The sequence below is a fragment of the Rousettus aegyptiacus genome, unplaced genomic scaffold, assembly GCF_014176215.1.
Source record: "Rousettus aegyptiacus isolate mRouAeg1 unplaced genomic scaffold, mRouAeg1.p scaffold_m13_p_8, whole genome shotgun sequence".
NCBI lineage: Eukaryota > Metazoa > Chordata > Mammalia > Chiroptera > Pteropodidae > Rousettus > Rousettus aegyptiacus.
In genome coordinates, this window is record NW_023416311.1 from 14,503,018 (window position 1) to 14,517,086 (window position 14,069).

The window sequence follows — 14,069 nt, forward strand, 5'->3', positions numbered from 1 at the left end:
TCATTATACTGACTTGGTCTCCATTCTTAGGAAGAAAGTGCATGGAAGGAAAGCTTGAAATTTTATTCGTAAAAAGAAAACACTCCAGATCCTGGGATGGGGAGATGGGGTGTTGCTGGAGGTCAGAAGGACAGGGAGAAGGCTCGGTAGCCGAGATTGGTGAAGACATCCACCCGGCAGCTGTTGCCTGCAGCTGTCAACACCTGGAGGCAAGAGGAGGGTGACTGACCTGCCCACACACCCTGGCCTCCCAGTATCCCCACAGTTCCTTGCAGGACCCACCTTGCACTCCGGTGCCGCTGGTTGCTGGTTGAGGCTAAGGCTGAGCAGTCCTGGGGAGGAGCCAGGTACCTGGGCCTTAAGCTCTCCACTCAGCTGCCACTGGTTGACACAAGGGCCCTGGCCAGCTGACAGAATCTAGAGAGCAGGGAGGAAACATAGGGATTAGGGTTGGAGAGAGGAGCTGGGAAAGGGTGGCAAAATCAAGACAGAGGGCCTCACCAGGTCTTGGTAGAAGGTGACATGCTTCTGTGGTGCCCTCATGGGGAAGATGGTGGTGGGTGTGGAGGATCGGAGGTGCCAGAGGGTGAGTGCTGGGCCCCCTCCACAGACCTGGGCAGAAAGGTGGGGATCCCAGCCACCATGAGCCACAGGCTCTGAGCTGGTAGGGCTCAGAGGTGCCACCCTGTCCTGTACTTTGCCCGGCTTACCATCCAGTCTGAGTCAGTTGCCAAGCATCCAATCCAGCGCCCATTTTGGGGCCTTGAGCACTCCTGGGAAACATGAAGGGAAGAAAGGAGGTGAAGTTGCAGGAGATGTCCAGGGAGAAGGGAGGACATGGTGTGGGTGAGCCCTTACCTCATGCTTGTAGACCTCGATCGTCTGGACTTCCTTGGCCGTACGGAGGTCTGTGGAGGAAGAACCATGAGAGGCACCCTATCTGCCCTGGCTTCCCTCACCACTATCTTTCCCTTCAGCTGGATATTCCCTTACCCCAAAGCCGCACAGCCCCATCCTCGCCACCCGACAACACTTCAGGGCTCCGCTCCCGCAGTGCCAGGCAGTGAATATAGTCCGTGTGGCCCCGGAGAGCCCGCTACAGGGAGAGAGGCAGTGTCAGGATGAGATCCAGAAAGAATGCCTCTCCCCACCCCTCCCTGACTACCCCAGCTCCATGGCCCTCTCACTGTGAAGGTCCCTGTCTCAAGGTCCATCGTATGCAATTGGCAGTCTCCCCCTGCCAGGATGAGGGAATTCTCCTGCAGAGGAAGGGAAGGTGGGATCAACAATCAATGTCAAATCAGGACAGTGATGGAGAAGGATCAAAGTATGGGCCAAGAACAAGGCAGAGTAAAGCCTTAGTTATAAAGGGCTCAGACCTTGGGAATAAGAAGCAAAGCATTGATCTCAGGCACTTCCAGGCTGGTCCTAGGAGAGGTAAAGTGGAGGTCAGCTCTGGTGAGGCAGCACCTGCACCCCCATGTGCTCTCTGTTCACATGGCTCTGGCTCACCTGTATGGGGGCTGATGTCGCCACAGCTCCTTACAGCCCTTTGTGGAGGGAAACAATAGGTGACCTCAAAGGGTCTCTCAGGTGCTCGATGCCCCAGCGCCTGTACCCCAGCTCTGTACTTCTTACCTTCTTGAGAATCTCTGCCCAAAGCCAGGCTTTCACCTCCCCGTCACCCGCGCTGAACAGATGTCGATCAGTGGAGACCATGCTATAGACAGGCCCATCATGGGCTAAACGGAAATGCAGAACCTGAGTGACCCCGTCCTGCTTTCTTCCTCTACCCTGGGGTCCCTGTAAGCCAGACTCAATGGCTTCACTCACCTTGGAAGGTCACTACGGGCTTCTTACTTTCCTCTTTGGCCTCGGAACTCAAAGCAGCAGACAAGCTGAAGGGAGAGCGGGGCGGGGTCTGAGTCAGAAGCAAGGGGCATCAGTCCCAGCAGGGCCTAGTGCCAGAGCTAATGGGTGGTATGGAGCAGGCGTGAGAGTACCTGAAGATGGCTATCTGCCCATAATTGTTGCCAGCTGCAAGGAACTTCCCGCAGGGTGAGACACTCTGGGAGAAAATAGTCATGTGCAGCCGCTGCAGGGCCTGAAACACTTCCATCTGTGAGGAAAGGCTGGATGAAGGCTATCTGGGACCTCCCATCCACAAACTGCTTCCTGGTTCCCCTGCCACCAGTTGGGCCACTGCCCAAACTCCTCAGCTTTTTGAGGCGCACTAAGCAGGCACCTGCCCATACAGTTCCAGTAGTGGCTCCAAGAAGAGGGTGAGGAAGGGGAAAGTTGAGTCGTCAGTGCCTAGTAGGACCTTGAGCAAGCCCCAGCTTCTCCTCCAAGTTTCCTCAACTGTCAAATGGAGCTCACAGGAGATTCTGTCACGATTGGATGAACTATGTATACAAAGTTTTGCACAGGGCTGCCTCAAAGAAAGCACATAAACAGTGGCTCTATTATCCCAATACAGAAAAACGTCCTGCCTTCTAATTCCTACTGACTTTCACATTAGGTCTCTGAGGTATTTCTAGGTTAATCTTCCGTCCCGAAGTCAGAAGCCGAGTAGCACTAACGGGGCTCAGGATCCGCTCCCTACGAGCCGGGCATGGACTACAAAGCCCAGAAGGCACCGCACACCACGCACGCCTCACCTGACCCAGAGGCACCGCCTGCGGCACAGCTCGCTCCATCGCGAGAACTACACGTCCCAGAGTGCTCCGCGCGCAACGCAGCCTCACGGGTCCCGACGTGCCCCTGAGCGGCTCACCACCTCCGAACCTCACCACCCCAATACCGCCGGTCGCATCGGTGCGCAGGCGGCCGCTGTGTACCACCAGAGAAGCCCAGGAGCCGAGGTGACCGCTGCGAAGATCCCCAACACTTAAGTGGCGCCCACTACAGCCCCGCTACACTGGGTTCCCTCCCCCACCCCACCAAGCAGACCCGCCTTCTAGCCGCGCGCCAACTGTCTTCCAAGCCTGCGCGGAACCTTGTCGTTACGCGCGCCTAAAGCCACGCCTCTCGCGTTGGGCCACGCCCTCAAAGGCTCCGCCCCTGTAGCCTGGTTCCCGCCCCTCTACCCACAGGACCCCGAACCCCAATGATCCTTCAGCAATCTCCGGAACGAGGTCCCCCGGGTCGGGCCCTGCGCGACTCGCGGGCCGCCTCGGGGGCGCCTCGAGGCCTGGACGCGAGGTGTGTGTGTGGGGGGGGCCCTGGGTGGTTCTGGCCCGGGGGCACAGGAACTTTATCTGGGGGCTCAGGGCTGATGTACAGGATGACACTCGGTGTGGCTAATCAGCAGGGCCTGGGTATAAGCGCAGAAGGGTTTGGAGACTTCTGAGCCAGGCTCCTGGATGACCCAGGAGAGTAGAGGTGACTTAGGCGTCAGCTGAGAGGCATGAGGTGAGGTGAGGGTTCCTGGTTTACCCTGCAGGCTCAGGCGAGCAGATCTTGGATATGGGGCCAAGAGGGTGGAGTGCACCTGGCTCTTTTTTCTTCCCAGCTCCCCTCCCCGAGGAGCTGTGCCCATGAGCACCAAGCGGCGCCTGGAGGAGGAGCAGTGAGTTTGAGGGCAGGGAGGGACTCCCAACAAGACTTCTTATCATCTCAGGTCCCCATCAGCCTGCCTCCTCTCTGAATATCCCAGCCTGCCAGCCTCTCGGTCTCTCCCCAGGGAGCCTCTGCGCAAGCAATTCCTGTCTGAGGAGAACATGGCCACCCACTTCTCTCGACTCAGCCTGCACAATGACCACCCTTACTGCAGCCCCCCCATGGCTTTCCCCCCAGCTCTCTCCCCACTCAGGTAGGCACCATCTACTATCCACCGGCTGGGTCTTCTGAAGGATCACACCCGGTCCTGGGAGCCAAACTCTAAGCCCTGCCTCATCTGCTATTTTTAGCTTGTAGCCAACCTCTGTCATTCCTCATGTTGGCTCCTTAGAAGGTGCTGGCAGCCAGGGAGCCCCTGGGGACCTGAACCTGGTTTGGGGGTGGCTCTGCCCAGCCAGCCTCAGCCCTCTGCCCTGTCATTTCCTCTTCCAGGGGCCCTTGTTCTGAGCTGCTTCTCTGGCGATACCCTGGAAACCTGATCCCTGAGACCGTTCGGCTTCTGAGGCTGGGGGACACCCCTGCCCCCCACTATCGTACAACCACGGCTGGGGACATAATGGAGTTCTGAGTGCTGGCAGTCAGTGCCTTTGCCAAACATCCTCCCCAACAACGGAGACCAACACCCCCACAAAGCAACCAGATGCCCTGCTTTTCCTCCAGACCAGGCCTCTGGGCACCAGGACATGAGCCTCAATGAATCCTGGGGTTGGGAGGGGCAGGAAGGATAGCAGCAGGGGAAGGGAGGCATCCCCCCACACACACACCAGAACTGAATAAAGATTACTAAGCTGATGAAGGCTTTAGTCTGGAACCTGGGGCCTTTGGAGAGAGGGAGGGCAGGGCTGGGGCACTGGATACTAGGGTTTCTCCTCAAGATCTTCCCTGGAAAACGGTCAGGGCCAGGCCAGGTCCTGGCAGGCTGGGCTCAGGCATTGAGAATGTGTGAGTCAGAGCCTCACCCCCGCCCCCGCGGCTGTCTGACTCACTCCTCTTTCCAGCTCTGGGAAGTCAGGCTGGGGATCATGCCACTCTCCGAACCACTTAAAGTTAAAGATTCTTTTATTAATAAATTCTCCCACCCCTCCAAACTTTCTCCCCAAAATAAATATCTCCCCCCCTTTGAGGGTTGGGGGGGGCAGTGTCTTAGGGCTAGCTCCCCTAGAGGGCCAGCCCCCTAGTGTTAGGAACAGGTCCCTAAACCCCCAGGCTAAGACCCCAATGCTGGAATTTCAGCACATCTGAGTGGGTGGGGCTTGGTGGTGTGTCTGTCCCTCAGGTCAGCCTGGCCCCCAGGCCATGGGGTGCAGGACCCTTGTGCAAATGTTGCGGTTCTTTAGTGTCAACTGTTTGGTGTGAGCCAGTCTGGGTCTCTCTTTCTGTCCTGGATCCAGAGACAGGGCAGTCAGATACCTTGGAAGTCTCTTCTGAAGCCTGGGTCCAGGCCTCAGAGAAGTGATTCACCTGTCGTCCCCCTTCCCTGCACACCCCTGTGGCTGGAGCAGCCTGGCTCTGGCTGTGCCTAGGAGGCAGGGGCTGGCTCCAGAATGAATGAATGAATGAATAAGTGGGTGTGGCCTCCTGCTGGCAGAGTATCCTCATTGTCACTGGATCAGTGCCACTCCAGGACAGCCTTCCCCGCCCGTCTCCTCTATGGGGGCTGCAAGATAAGAAGAGGGGTCGTCAAGAGCGGGAGAGGGTGGGGAAGAGATGTTGAAGAGGGATGGGTGGGCGGGCAGGCACACTTACTGGTAAACTTCTCTCTCCTGCGGCACCGTCTCCAGACCAGGAAGCCGGAAAGCAGCCCCAGCACGAGGGCCAGGCTCAGGGCTCCCCCCAAGATAGGCCACAACAGCCGGAAGGAGGCTGGAGGGGCCGCAGTGCCTGGGAGTGAAACTCAGTCGTCAGACCTCCCCTCTCTGGACCAGCCCCACCCACTAGATCTGAGCCTCAAGTCTCTCCTTCAGATGGCCCCTACCAGGATTAGAGGCCCTTCCCTACTCCCCACCCACCACATTAATTCCCACATCCGAAGTCCTCCAGCAACTCTCTTCCCTGAGTAAGGGTCTGCTCGCCTCTGGCCCTGCCCGCTACTCACAGCCCAGGCAGAAGTCGCTGTGCGGTCTTGCCGGGCACGACGCACAGTCCATGCACTTGTCGAGGTCTGCGCTCCAGGAGCTGCCGCGAGAGCAGGGGGTGGTGCCTGGGGAGGGGGCTGTGGGTCAGAAGCTGGGGGCGGGGCGCAGCTATTCTGGGGGTTGAGGTCAGGGTCCGCCGGCTCGAATAACGTGAGTCACCGGCGCCCTCCTCCCGCATTCCTCACAGGTGACCGCACGGCCCGACCGGGACACTGCAGCGCGGGGGGGAGGGGGGCGTAGAGCGGGAGGGGAGGGGAGGGGGGATCAGGTCCCCACAACCCTCCCCCCCGCCGCCGGCGGGTGACTCATTCCTGGGCACCGGGCCCGACCCCGGTCCCTCCCCCCACATAGCTGGGCACTGAAGTCACCGGATGGAAGGGGGCACCCCACATGGTATCGGGGCACAGACCCCCGTCCCTCTCGACAGCCCCCCGCTACGACTCTTCGGCCACTGGGGCTGGGCAGACCTGGTGTTGACCAGGGTGGGGGTATGCCCCTTCACTGAACGAGACATCCCGCCCTCAAAATTTTTCCACTTCCGAGTCCAGACTTTAAGGACAGCAGCCCCCCGAGTTGGACAGGCAGACAACTGAAGCCCGTACCGAGGATGACACTCTGAGCGAGATGGGACCTCCCCTGGCTAGAGAGCGTGGTGTCTGGAGACCTGATCCAAGATCCCATGTCCCCCTAGTTCTGCCTTCTCTTCTAGACACCAAAACCTGGTCCCCGATCCCCGGCTGGGGATTCCCTGGTCCTCACGTCCTCACGCCCAGCCCCTTATCCGCGCACAGCGTACCTGACACCCGCTCCCCGGCCGCGGCGCACAGCAGCGCCAAACCGAGCCCCAACACGAGGAGTCGCAGCAAAGGGCACAGCGGGCCGGGAGCCATGGTGAGCGTCCCGCGGCCGCTGCTGTCTGCGACCGCCGCCCGCGGCCCGCCGCCGGGACAGACAGCATCAGCTCCGCCCCCGCCCCCGCCTTCCGGGGCAGACCCCTCGCCTCCGCCAGCCCATCGGCCCGCCCCCGGACGCCCCGCCCCTCCCGGCCCGCTAAATTCAGTCTTTCGCTGTGCAAATATCCCTAAGAGCTAGCGGCCGAGACAACAGGGACGCAGATCTGACTGCCCTCTCGGTGCTCAGGTCCCGGAGGTTTGGGGTGAAGGGGGATCAGATATGAAACCACACATTGCAGAGTTAACTGCAGCTTTCTTAAGGGCCCTGGGGGTATAACAAAAGCATAACAACAACAAAAAATGTGATAATGTTTCATTTCTACCTTAGGACATGATTACCTAGTAAAATGTGGGTTTGTTGTCTCCATTTTACAGATTATGAAACCGAGGCTCGGGAAACTTAGGTGAGTTCCTGAGATCACGGCGTTAGTAAGTGGCAGAGGCGGGAGCTGAGACCCCAGCTCCGTTTGGCTCCACGCCCCGCGCCCTGACCCACCGAGGGCCGCGATGTCAGCCGCTGATGTCCCCGCAACCGAGCCAGGTGTAGGCGCAGCAGCCCCAGTCTCGAGCGCCCCCGATTGACGAAGTTGGGATTCGCGAGCCCGCGGCGGTCTGGACTGGGGTCTCTGCCCCTCCCCGGGGCGGTGGTCCAGTGACGTCACCACCTCTTTAAGACCCCGCCTCCGCCCCATCCCTGCACTCGGCTCGCTCTTACGAATCTCTGCGGACTCGCCTCAGGTGAGCCAGTGGGCAATGTACATGTTGTAGGAGAGGATGTGGTTGCCTCGACGAGCGGGGTGTAGGGGGTGTGGCCCGCTGGAGAACTTAGAGTGATCTCCTGGAGGCGGCCACCGTGGCCGACGAGTCTCCGGGCGCGGGGCTGCTCGGAAGCCGCCGAGTAGATCGAGTCCTTATGCAACTTATGAAGGGTTAAACGCTCCTTCTCCCCTCCCCTGGGACAAAGGCACCGAAACTGGGCGCCCCTCCCCCACCTGCGCTGCTCTCTGGGGCGGACTCCCCTCCCCCTCACCTGCAGGAGCGGACCCTGAGTAGGCGCCGCCATTAAACTATCCTGGGCGCATGGCTCCCAGGCTGGGGGTGTTGAGAACGTCCACTTTCAGGCCGGGCTCCTAAGGAAAGTGGGATTGAGAGCGGGCAGGGGCGCCCTCGGACTGAGGCTGAGCTCATAGGGTACGAAAAGGGAATGGGGTCGAGGGCAGGAGAGGGGCGCAGGGTGCCGAGGATCGCGTGGCCCCGTCCCTAACAAGGCCAGACACCTGGAGGCTAGGCAGGAGGCTAGGCAGAGGACTGGGACCAGCAAGGGCTGTCCCACCCTGTCGGATATCCCCCGACCTTTTCAGCTCCGGCCTGATAAGGGTTGGGCGCAAGTTAGGAGTGGAGAGTCCGCCCCCTGGCCACACTGCTGGGCTGGTGCTAGGTTTCGGTCCAAGCCCAACGCGGGACCTTTGGGCAATGGAGAGCCACAACAGGACCCTGAACAGAACTGATCCCGGTGGAGACCTCCAACACTAAGTTGGATGTGAGGGGAGACAATGGGGTCACTGCCTAGTTCACTGGATAGACCCCAAAGATTTTAGCTCCTTTTAGGGAAGTCGTAGCCTGAGAGCATTTTGGGAAAGAATATACAAGAAAAATGTCCCCAGCCTTTGGGAGTATGTTCTGTGGCCTAAGGGAGGGCAGAAGAGCAGGACCCAGGGAGGCAGCTCTGGCCTTTGGGAAGGAAGTGCTTTTGGGTGGGAGGGTTTTTTTCCTCATGTCTTGCTCCTGGAGGCATTGGCTGGGCTGGGGCAGGCCAGGTGGATACAAGATCTTTAAGATCAAACTGGTAACCACCTACCTGGGATACAAATCATCTTGGTGTGAGGGGTTTGGACACACTCCTGTTGGGTGGTGGGAGGAAACTTGGATCTCTAATCTTGGTCTTGAAACTGACAAGTTTTGAGCCTGTCCCTCATGGCTAGAGCCAACCTCCCATCTATGTGCCCTGTGGAAAACATCTGTAAACTTCACTCTGTCTCTTCATGCCCTTTTTGCTCCTTTGGGTTTGATATAATGTACCCAAAGTGGCTGAGGCCAGGGACTAGCATTTCCATAGGCTTTATATTTTACTCACTTACACTCGAAAGAGCCATGACCAGATGGCTTACTTATTCCTTATTGTAAGCCAGTGCTTGTCACATAACTAGGGAAAAGTAAATAAATGCTAAAGCATTAAATGCTCATTTTGCCCATGAGAGAATAAGGTTCAGGGAGCATGCTCTGCCCATGTTACAGGACATGGTTTCTCAACTTCCATAGTTTATACTCTTGGTGTCCTGCGTTCTCTGTGGCTGTGGCACATGGCATGGGGATTAAGTAGCACACTCATTGGGAACAAGGGGTCTGGGCCAGCAGGTCTTAACATTGCTTCTGTCTCCCAGTGCAGCTCCTCTCAGCTTCAATCTCACCATGGCCTCTGCTGGTCTGCAAATACTGGGGATCATCCTGACACTCCTTGGCTGGGTGAATGCCTTGGTATCCTGCGCCCTGCCCTTGTGGAAGGTGACCGCCTTCATCGGCAACAGCATCGTGGTGGCCCAGGTGGTGTGGGAGGGGCTGTGGATGTCCTGTGTGGTGCAGAGCACGGGCCAGATGCAGTGCAAGGTGTACGACTCGATGCTGGCGCTGCCCCAAGACCTGCAGGCTGCCCGTGCCCTCTGTGTCATCACCCTCCTCATTGCCTTGGTGGGCCTGCTGATCTACCTAGGTGGGGCCAAGTGCACCACTTGCGTGGAAGACAAGGACTCCAAGGCCCGTTTGGTGCTCACTTCCGGGATCATCTTTGTCATTGCAGGGGTCTTGACCCTGATCCCCATCTGCTGGACTGCCCATGCCATCATCCAGGACTTCTACAACCCTCTGGTGGCAGAGGCCCAAAAGCGGGAGCTGGGGGCCTCCCTCTATCTGGGCTGGGCAGCCTCTGGCCTTTTGTTGCTGGGTGGGGGGCTGCTGTGCTGCACCTGCCCCTCTGGGGGGTCCCAGGGCTCCAACCATTACCTGGCTCGATACTCAGCATCAGCCCCACGTGCCAACTCTCAGGGTCCCTCCGAGTACCCCACGAAGAATTATGTCTGATGTAGGGTAGGAGAGTGGGGTCTCCCTTGATAGTGGAGCCTTACCCCCTGAGCTGGAATCATCAAGATGCATGACAGCTTCAGGGTTGCTTTTGTCTTGGTTTTGCTTTTTATTGGGGGTGGGGGTGGGGTGTTTTTGTTTTTGTTTTTGTTTTTAATCCGTTTGATAACCACCAAACCAAAAAGAAACGCAATCTTCCACTTGGGTTCTGCTGCTATTTCTCACCTTTGGATGATAAAACCAAGGAGGCGACACTTCAGTTTCTGGATTTCTCTACCCTGGACATTTCCATCTTGGAGGCCAGCTTGGAGCTGTGGCCCAAGGGTGAAGGCTGCTTGCTGGCCAGGTGTTTTGTGACAAGATGCTTTCACAGTCTGTCTCCAAAGAGTTTTTGCTGCAGTGGAGCAGTGCCTTCCTGAGCTTGCAGAGACAAGCCCCTCCTTGCTGGTCAAGCCTCTGGAGCTCCAGGGGCTCTCGAGCCTCAAATAACCTCTCCAAGAGCAGGTGATTAAGTTACCAAAGAACCATCTACCTCCAAAGCTTCTGTCTCTTCCGACCTGAGCCATGACCTGAGCCATGTCCTGAGCCACATCCCAGCCGTACGCTAAACCCCTGAACCTCTCACCTCCAGCCCCTGCACACTTCTGTCATGCCCCACCCACACTCACCAGTTTTTACTAAATAAAGTGTGTTTTGTTACTTGCCATTGGTGTTGCTGGGGGGCTGCTGAGTTCCAGCCTACTGTGAGGTGAACGTCAACAACTAGCCTCCTTTATTGACCCCCTGCCTTGCAGGACTTGGAGCAGGCCTTGGCCTGGCAACACTTGGGAGGCCACCTGGCCTTCCCTGCTCAATAACAGATCAAAGCAGCCAGAGGTACAAATACTCTATTTATTCTGGGGATTTGGATGGGGACAGGAAGGACTGTGCTGGGCCTCCTGGCCTGGAGGAGACACTTCACCCAGAGGGTCTGACCTGGACGTCTGGATGTAGTGGTGGCCACGCGGGAGGAAACTACAAGGCAGGCAGAGCATGATCCTCTTGTTTCAAGCCAAGGAGCTACTGCCCTTTGGGTGAGGCCCAGGTTCCAGGGTCAGGGGAAGGCTCAGGGAGGAAGAGCAGGAGGGCTGGCCTAAGTCTTGGACAGCAGAAGAAACAACTGGGCAGGGGAGGCAGGGGCAGGCCAGGAAGTGAGAACCTATTGAGGATCTGGTCTCAGCCAGGCCATCTGCGACTAGCCCAGCAGCCATGCTTGGCTGGAACCAAGTGAGTTTCACTTGTGGGAGGGGTTAACAGAAGGCAGGGCCTAGAGAGGGCATCAAGCACAAGGGGACATTTCACACATAGTCCCTCTTGTCCATCCCAGATGTGCCAGAACGGGAAGGGATGGAATAGCCCAGCCTGGGACCACGGGGCCGTTCCATCTGGGGTGGAGGACAAGTGCAGCAGAGGAGACCCCCGCCCAGCATAAGCAGGGCAGCTGCTGCCCAGCCCAGGTAGAGAGAGGCCCCCAACTCCCGCTTGAGGGCCTCGGCCACCAGGGGGTTGTAGAAGTCCTGGATGATGGCATGGGCCGTCCAGCAGACAGGGATGAGAACCAGGATGCCTGAGAGGAGGAGGATGACTCCTGCTGTGAGCACAATGCGAGCTTTGGCACCTTCGTCCTCCACGCAGGTTGTGCACTGGGCGCCAGTGATGGCCACCAGAAGACCAAGCAGGGCCAGCAGTAGGGCGATGACGCAGAGGGCGCGGGCAGCCTGCAGGTCTTGGGGCAGTGCTAGCAGCGAGTCATACACCTTGCACTGCATCTGGCCTGTGCTCTGCACCACACAGGACATCCACAGCCCCTCCCATACCACCTGGGCCACCACGATGCTGTTGCCGATGAAGGCGGTCACCTTCCACAAGGGCAGGGCGCAGGACACCAGGGTTCCCAGCCAGCCCAGCACAGCCAAAGTCATGCCCAGGAGTTCTAGGCCAGTTGAAGCCATCTGCTCCCTCAGGTCTTCTCAATCCTTGGCGGCCTGGTTAATGGAGGAGTCGGTCAGACGCTGCCAGGTCAGGGTCGTGATGCCCACCAGCAAGCGGTAGTCAGTGTCCTCAGACCAGGACAGTCCTCACATCTGTGGGCCTCTTGCAGGGCATCTCCTCGCTTGGTGTCCCTCACAGGTGCGTCTCTGGCCCCTGACAAACACAAATCAATTTCACAGTCCTCCTCAGCTGAGAGGCTGGTGTCCCTTTAAGGGGCCCGTCACCCATTAGTTGCCCAGGGGCTGCTGCTCCTGAAACCCTGCAGTCATGTCCTGGCCACTGTCTAACCAGCTGCACAGAACAACCCCCCTTCAACAACCCACCTTCAGGCTGGAGAGAGCCTCATCCCCTCTGGCAGGCGCAGGTTTACAGGTTAACGCTGAGCTGTGCTCCCTTGCTGGGTGCCACCTGGGGACTGCTGGCTCCTAGCTGCAGGTGGGGGTGTTTTAAGGCCAAGGCAGGGGAGGAGCAGTGAGGCAGAGACTGGGGAAGCCAGCGCTTCGGGGGGAGGAGGCAGAGGCGGGGATGGTGGTGGTGTGTGGGGGGGTGCTCAGTGTCAAGAAGGAACTGGAAAGAACATCCATGAAAACCCAGGGATGAAGAAATGGGGAGACTGAGAATCAGCTGGAAAGAAGGAATGGGGGGCAAAATGTTACTGGCTCAGAACAGAGAAGTGGAGATGTTGAGGGGCTCAGCTTGCCTTGCTGAGCCTCCTCCCCGCCCAGCCACCCCTTCCCTGCCATTCTTGCTTTCCCTCCACCACACGCCCTCCCCCCCGCCCCAGTTCATCTCATGATGTAAACGCATCCCATCTCTCCCATCTCCGCCAGTATCGTGCACCTCCGCCCACCCATACCTAACCCCCTTTCCATCCGCCCGCTGGGGCTCTTCGGAATTCGATCTTGTCTCGTCAGCCCAGTGGCCCTGGCGCTGGCTCCCAAGGGAGAAACCCCGCCCGCACTGTTTCCCGGGTGACAGGTGCTTTGAGCCTAGCTCAGGTGGCATCGTCCAGGCAACGGCCTAGAAAACCACCCCCTCACGTCTACCTCAGCTCAGGTGTGCCCTTTCCACCCCCTCCTCTGAAACTGGGGGCCTACCTGAGCTGCTGAAGGTCTCTAGAGGCCAGGGAATAAAGAGCCTGTTGTGGAGGTGGGGGAAGGGCACTCAGAGCCTGGGGTGAAAGGGGAAGAGTAGCCAGGGCTGGAGCCCTGGGTGGGAGTGAAGCCTAGGACCCCACTCTTGTCCATGGGGAATGAGTGATCACTCTGGGCGGGATGCCACAGAGAAGGTCAACAGAGATTAGGCCCAGGTGACTCAGGTGTCCCCGATCCCTGCCTCACATGCCTCAGGACAGACCCGTTCCTGGAGAGCTCTTCAGAGCCCTGTGACTCCCCTTGGTGGGGGGCAGCCTGGGAGTAGCACAGATCATGGCTCAAATCCTGCCTCCTCCTCTCCCCACCACCTGGGAGAGATCATGGAAAGTCCTTAACCACCTTAGGTCAAAGACCCCTTTGAGAAACTTCCTGAGACCCATAATCACGAGCCCCTCATTTGGGGGGAGAGGTCATGAATTCCCTCAAGCCCTTCCTTTATGCGGAGAACTGAAGATAAGTGTGTAAAAATGGAATGGGGGCAGATGAAAATTCTACTTTCCAGGGTGGTTGGTAGGATTCTCAAAGGCAGAGTTGGGCCCTCGCCTGGGAGAGCCTCTCACTTCCACTCCTCCTTTTGAGGAAGCCTGGAGGCCTAGCTGCCCTGGGAGGAGGTGCCCCTCAACGAGAGTCTGGGAGGGCTGAGAGGACCCCCCAGGCACACTTGGTCACTGCACTACTCTACTGCCCTGGGAGAAGGGAAGGCACTAGGTTACCTGATTAGTGAGGGCTTTATTTATAAATAATTCTAACTTCGGATGGGTGCATTGCTCTGGGATATGTTTAAGGATATTTTTGTAAGAGAGATTTATACTTTCATCAGATCTGCAAAGGGGTAGGTGACTCAAAAAACCTCGAGAACCCCACCCCCTAAAATGAGGAGACTGAGGCCAGAGCCAGTCAGTGGGTCTGCATGATGGGCTTCGGTGGTTGGGGCTTCCTCCGTGCCTGAAGCCTCTTCATAGGGCCATGAGGCAGTGCTCTCCAGTATGAAGGGCAGCCTGGTGTCCCCTGGATGCCTGAGGACAAGGTGGGGGGCTGCT

The 14,069-nt window shown here is 58.2% G+C and overlaps 5 protein-coding genes across 11 annotated transcripts; 2 read left to right on the forward strand and 3 right to left on the reverse strand.

Annotated features, from left to right (window-relative positions):
- Window positions 1–42: 42 nt before the first annotated feature.
- On the reverse strand, window positions 43–2,930 carry THOC6 (THO complex 6). Of its 2 annotated transcripts, XM_036225706.1 has the most exons (14): window positions 2,661–2,930; window positions 2,246–2,431; window positions 2,004–2,119; window positions 1,834–1,898; window positions 1,639–1,742; window positions 1,513–1,550; window positions 1,380–1,428; window positions 1,188–1,259; window positions 994–1,096; window positions 859–908; window positions 711–773; window positions 502–612; window positions 283–417; window positions 43–203 (listed from the first exon to the last, which is right to left on the reverse strand). In XM_036225706.1, exons 1-14 carry the CDS (start codon window positions 2,697–2,699, stop codon window positions 123–125), a joined length of 1,212 nt encoding a protein of 403 aa, XP_036081599.1. In that variant the 5' UTR covers window positions 2,700–2,930; the 3' UTR covers window positions 43–122. The 2 variants fall into 2 exon arrangements, with proteins under 2 accessions (XP_036081599.1, XP_015977744.1); XM_016122258.2 differs by lacking the exon at window positions 2,246–2,431 and having other exon boundaries at window positions 2,661–2,922.
- A 58-nt stretch (window positions 2,931–2,988) lies between these two features.
- HCFC1R1 (host cell factor C1 regulator 1) lies at window positions 2,989–4,414 on the forward strand. 4 transcript variants are annotated; one of them, XM_016122259.2, is made up of 4 exons: window positions 2,989–3,204; window positions 3,446–3,571; window positions 3,686–3,814; window positions 4,054–4,414. In XM_016122259.2, exons 1-4 carry the CDS (start codon window positions 3,110–3,112, stop codon window positions 4,187–4,189), a joined length of 486 nt encoding a protein of 161 aa, XP_015977745.2. In that variant the 5' UTR covers window positions 2,989–3,109; the 3' UTR covers window positions 4,190–4,414. The 4 variants fall into 4 exon arrangements, with proteins under 4 accessions (XP_015977745.2, XP_015977747.1, XP_015977746.1 ...); XM_016122261.2 differs by having other exon boundaries at window positions 3,515–3,571; XM_016122260.2 differs by lacking the exon at window positions 3,446–3,571 and having other exon boundaries at window positions 3,623–3,814.
- A 248-nt stretch (window positions 4,415–4,662) lies between these two features.
- Window positions 4,663–6,707, reverse strand: TNFRSF12A (TNF receptor superfamily member 12A). The gene is made up of 4 exons (XM_016122263.2): window positions 6,553–6,707; window positions 5,717–5,821; window positions 5,368–5,502; window positions 4,663–5,278 (listed from the first exon to the last, which is right to left on the reverse strand). Exons 1-4 carry the CDS (start codon window positions 6,644–6,646, stop codon window positions 5,223–5,225), a joined length of 390 nt encoding a protein of 129 aa, XP_015977749.1. The 5' UTR covers window positions 6,647–6,707; the 3' UTR covers window positions 4,663–5,222.
- Window positions 6,708–6,818: 111 nt separating this feature from the next.
- On the forward strand, window positions 6,819–10,550 carry CLDN6 (claudin 6). Of its 3 annotated transcripts, none has more exons than XM_036226079.1 (3): window positions 6,819–6,888; window positions 7,085–7,447; window positions 9,151–10,550. In XM_036226079.1, exon 3 carries the CDS (start codon window positions 9,179–9,181, stop codon window positions 9,842–9,844), a length of 666 nt encoding a protein of 221 aa, XP_036081972.1. In that variant the 5' UTR covers window positions 6,819–6,888; window positions 7,085–7,447; window positions 9,151–9,178; the 3' UTR covers window positions 9,845–10,550. The 3 variants fall into 3 exon arrangements, with proteins under 3 accessions (XP_036081972.1, XP_015977710.1, XP_036081973.1); XM_016122224.2 differs by having other exon boundaries at window positions 6,836–6,896; XM_036226080.1 differs by having other exon boundaries at window positions 6,836–6,896; window positions 9,156–10,550.
- Window positions 10,551–10,949: 399 nt separating this feature from the next.
- On the reverse strand, window positions 10,950–11,835 carry CLDN9 (claudin 9). The gene has a single exon (XM_016122225.2). The coding sequence runs from the start codon at window positions 11,833–11,835 to the stop codon at window positions 11,182–11,184; it is 654 nt and encodes a 217-aa protein (XP_015977711.1). The 3' UTR covers window positions 10,950–11,181.
- Between the last annotated feature and the right edge of the window lie 2,234 nt (window positions 11,836–14,069).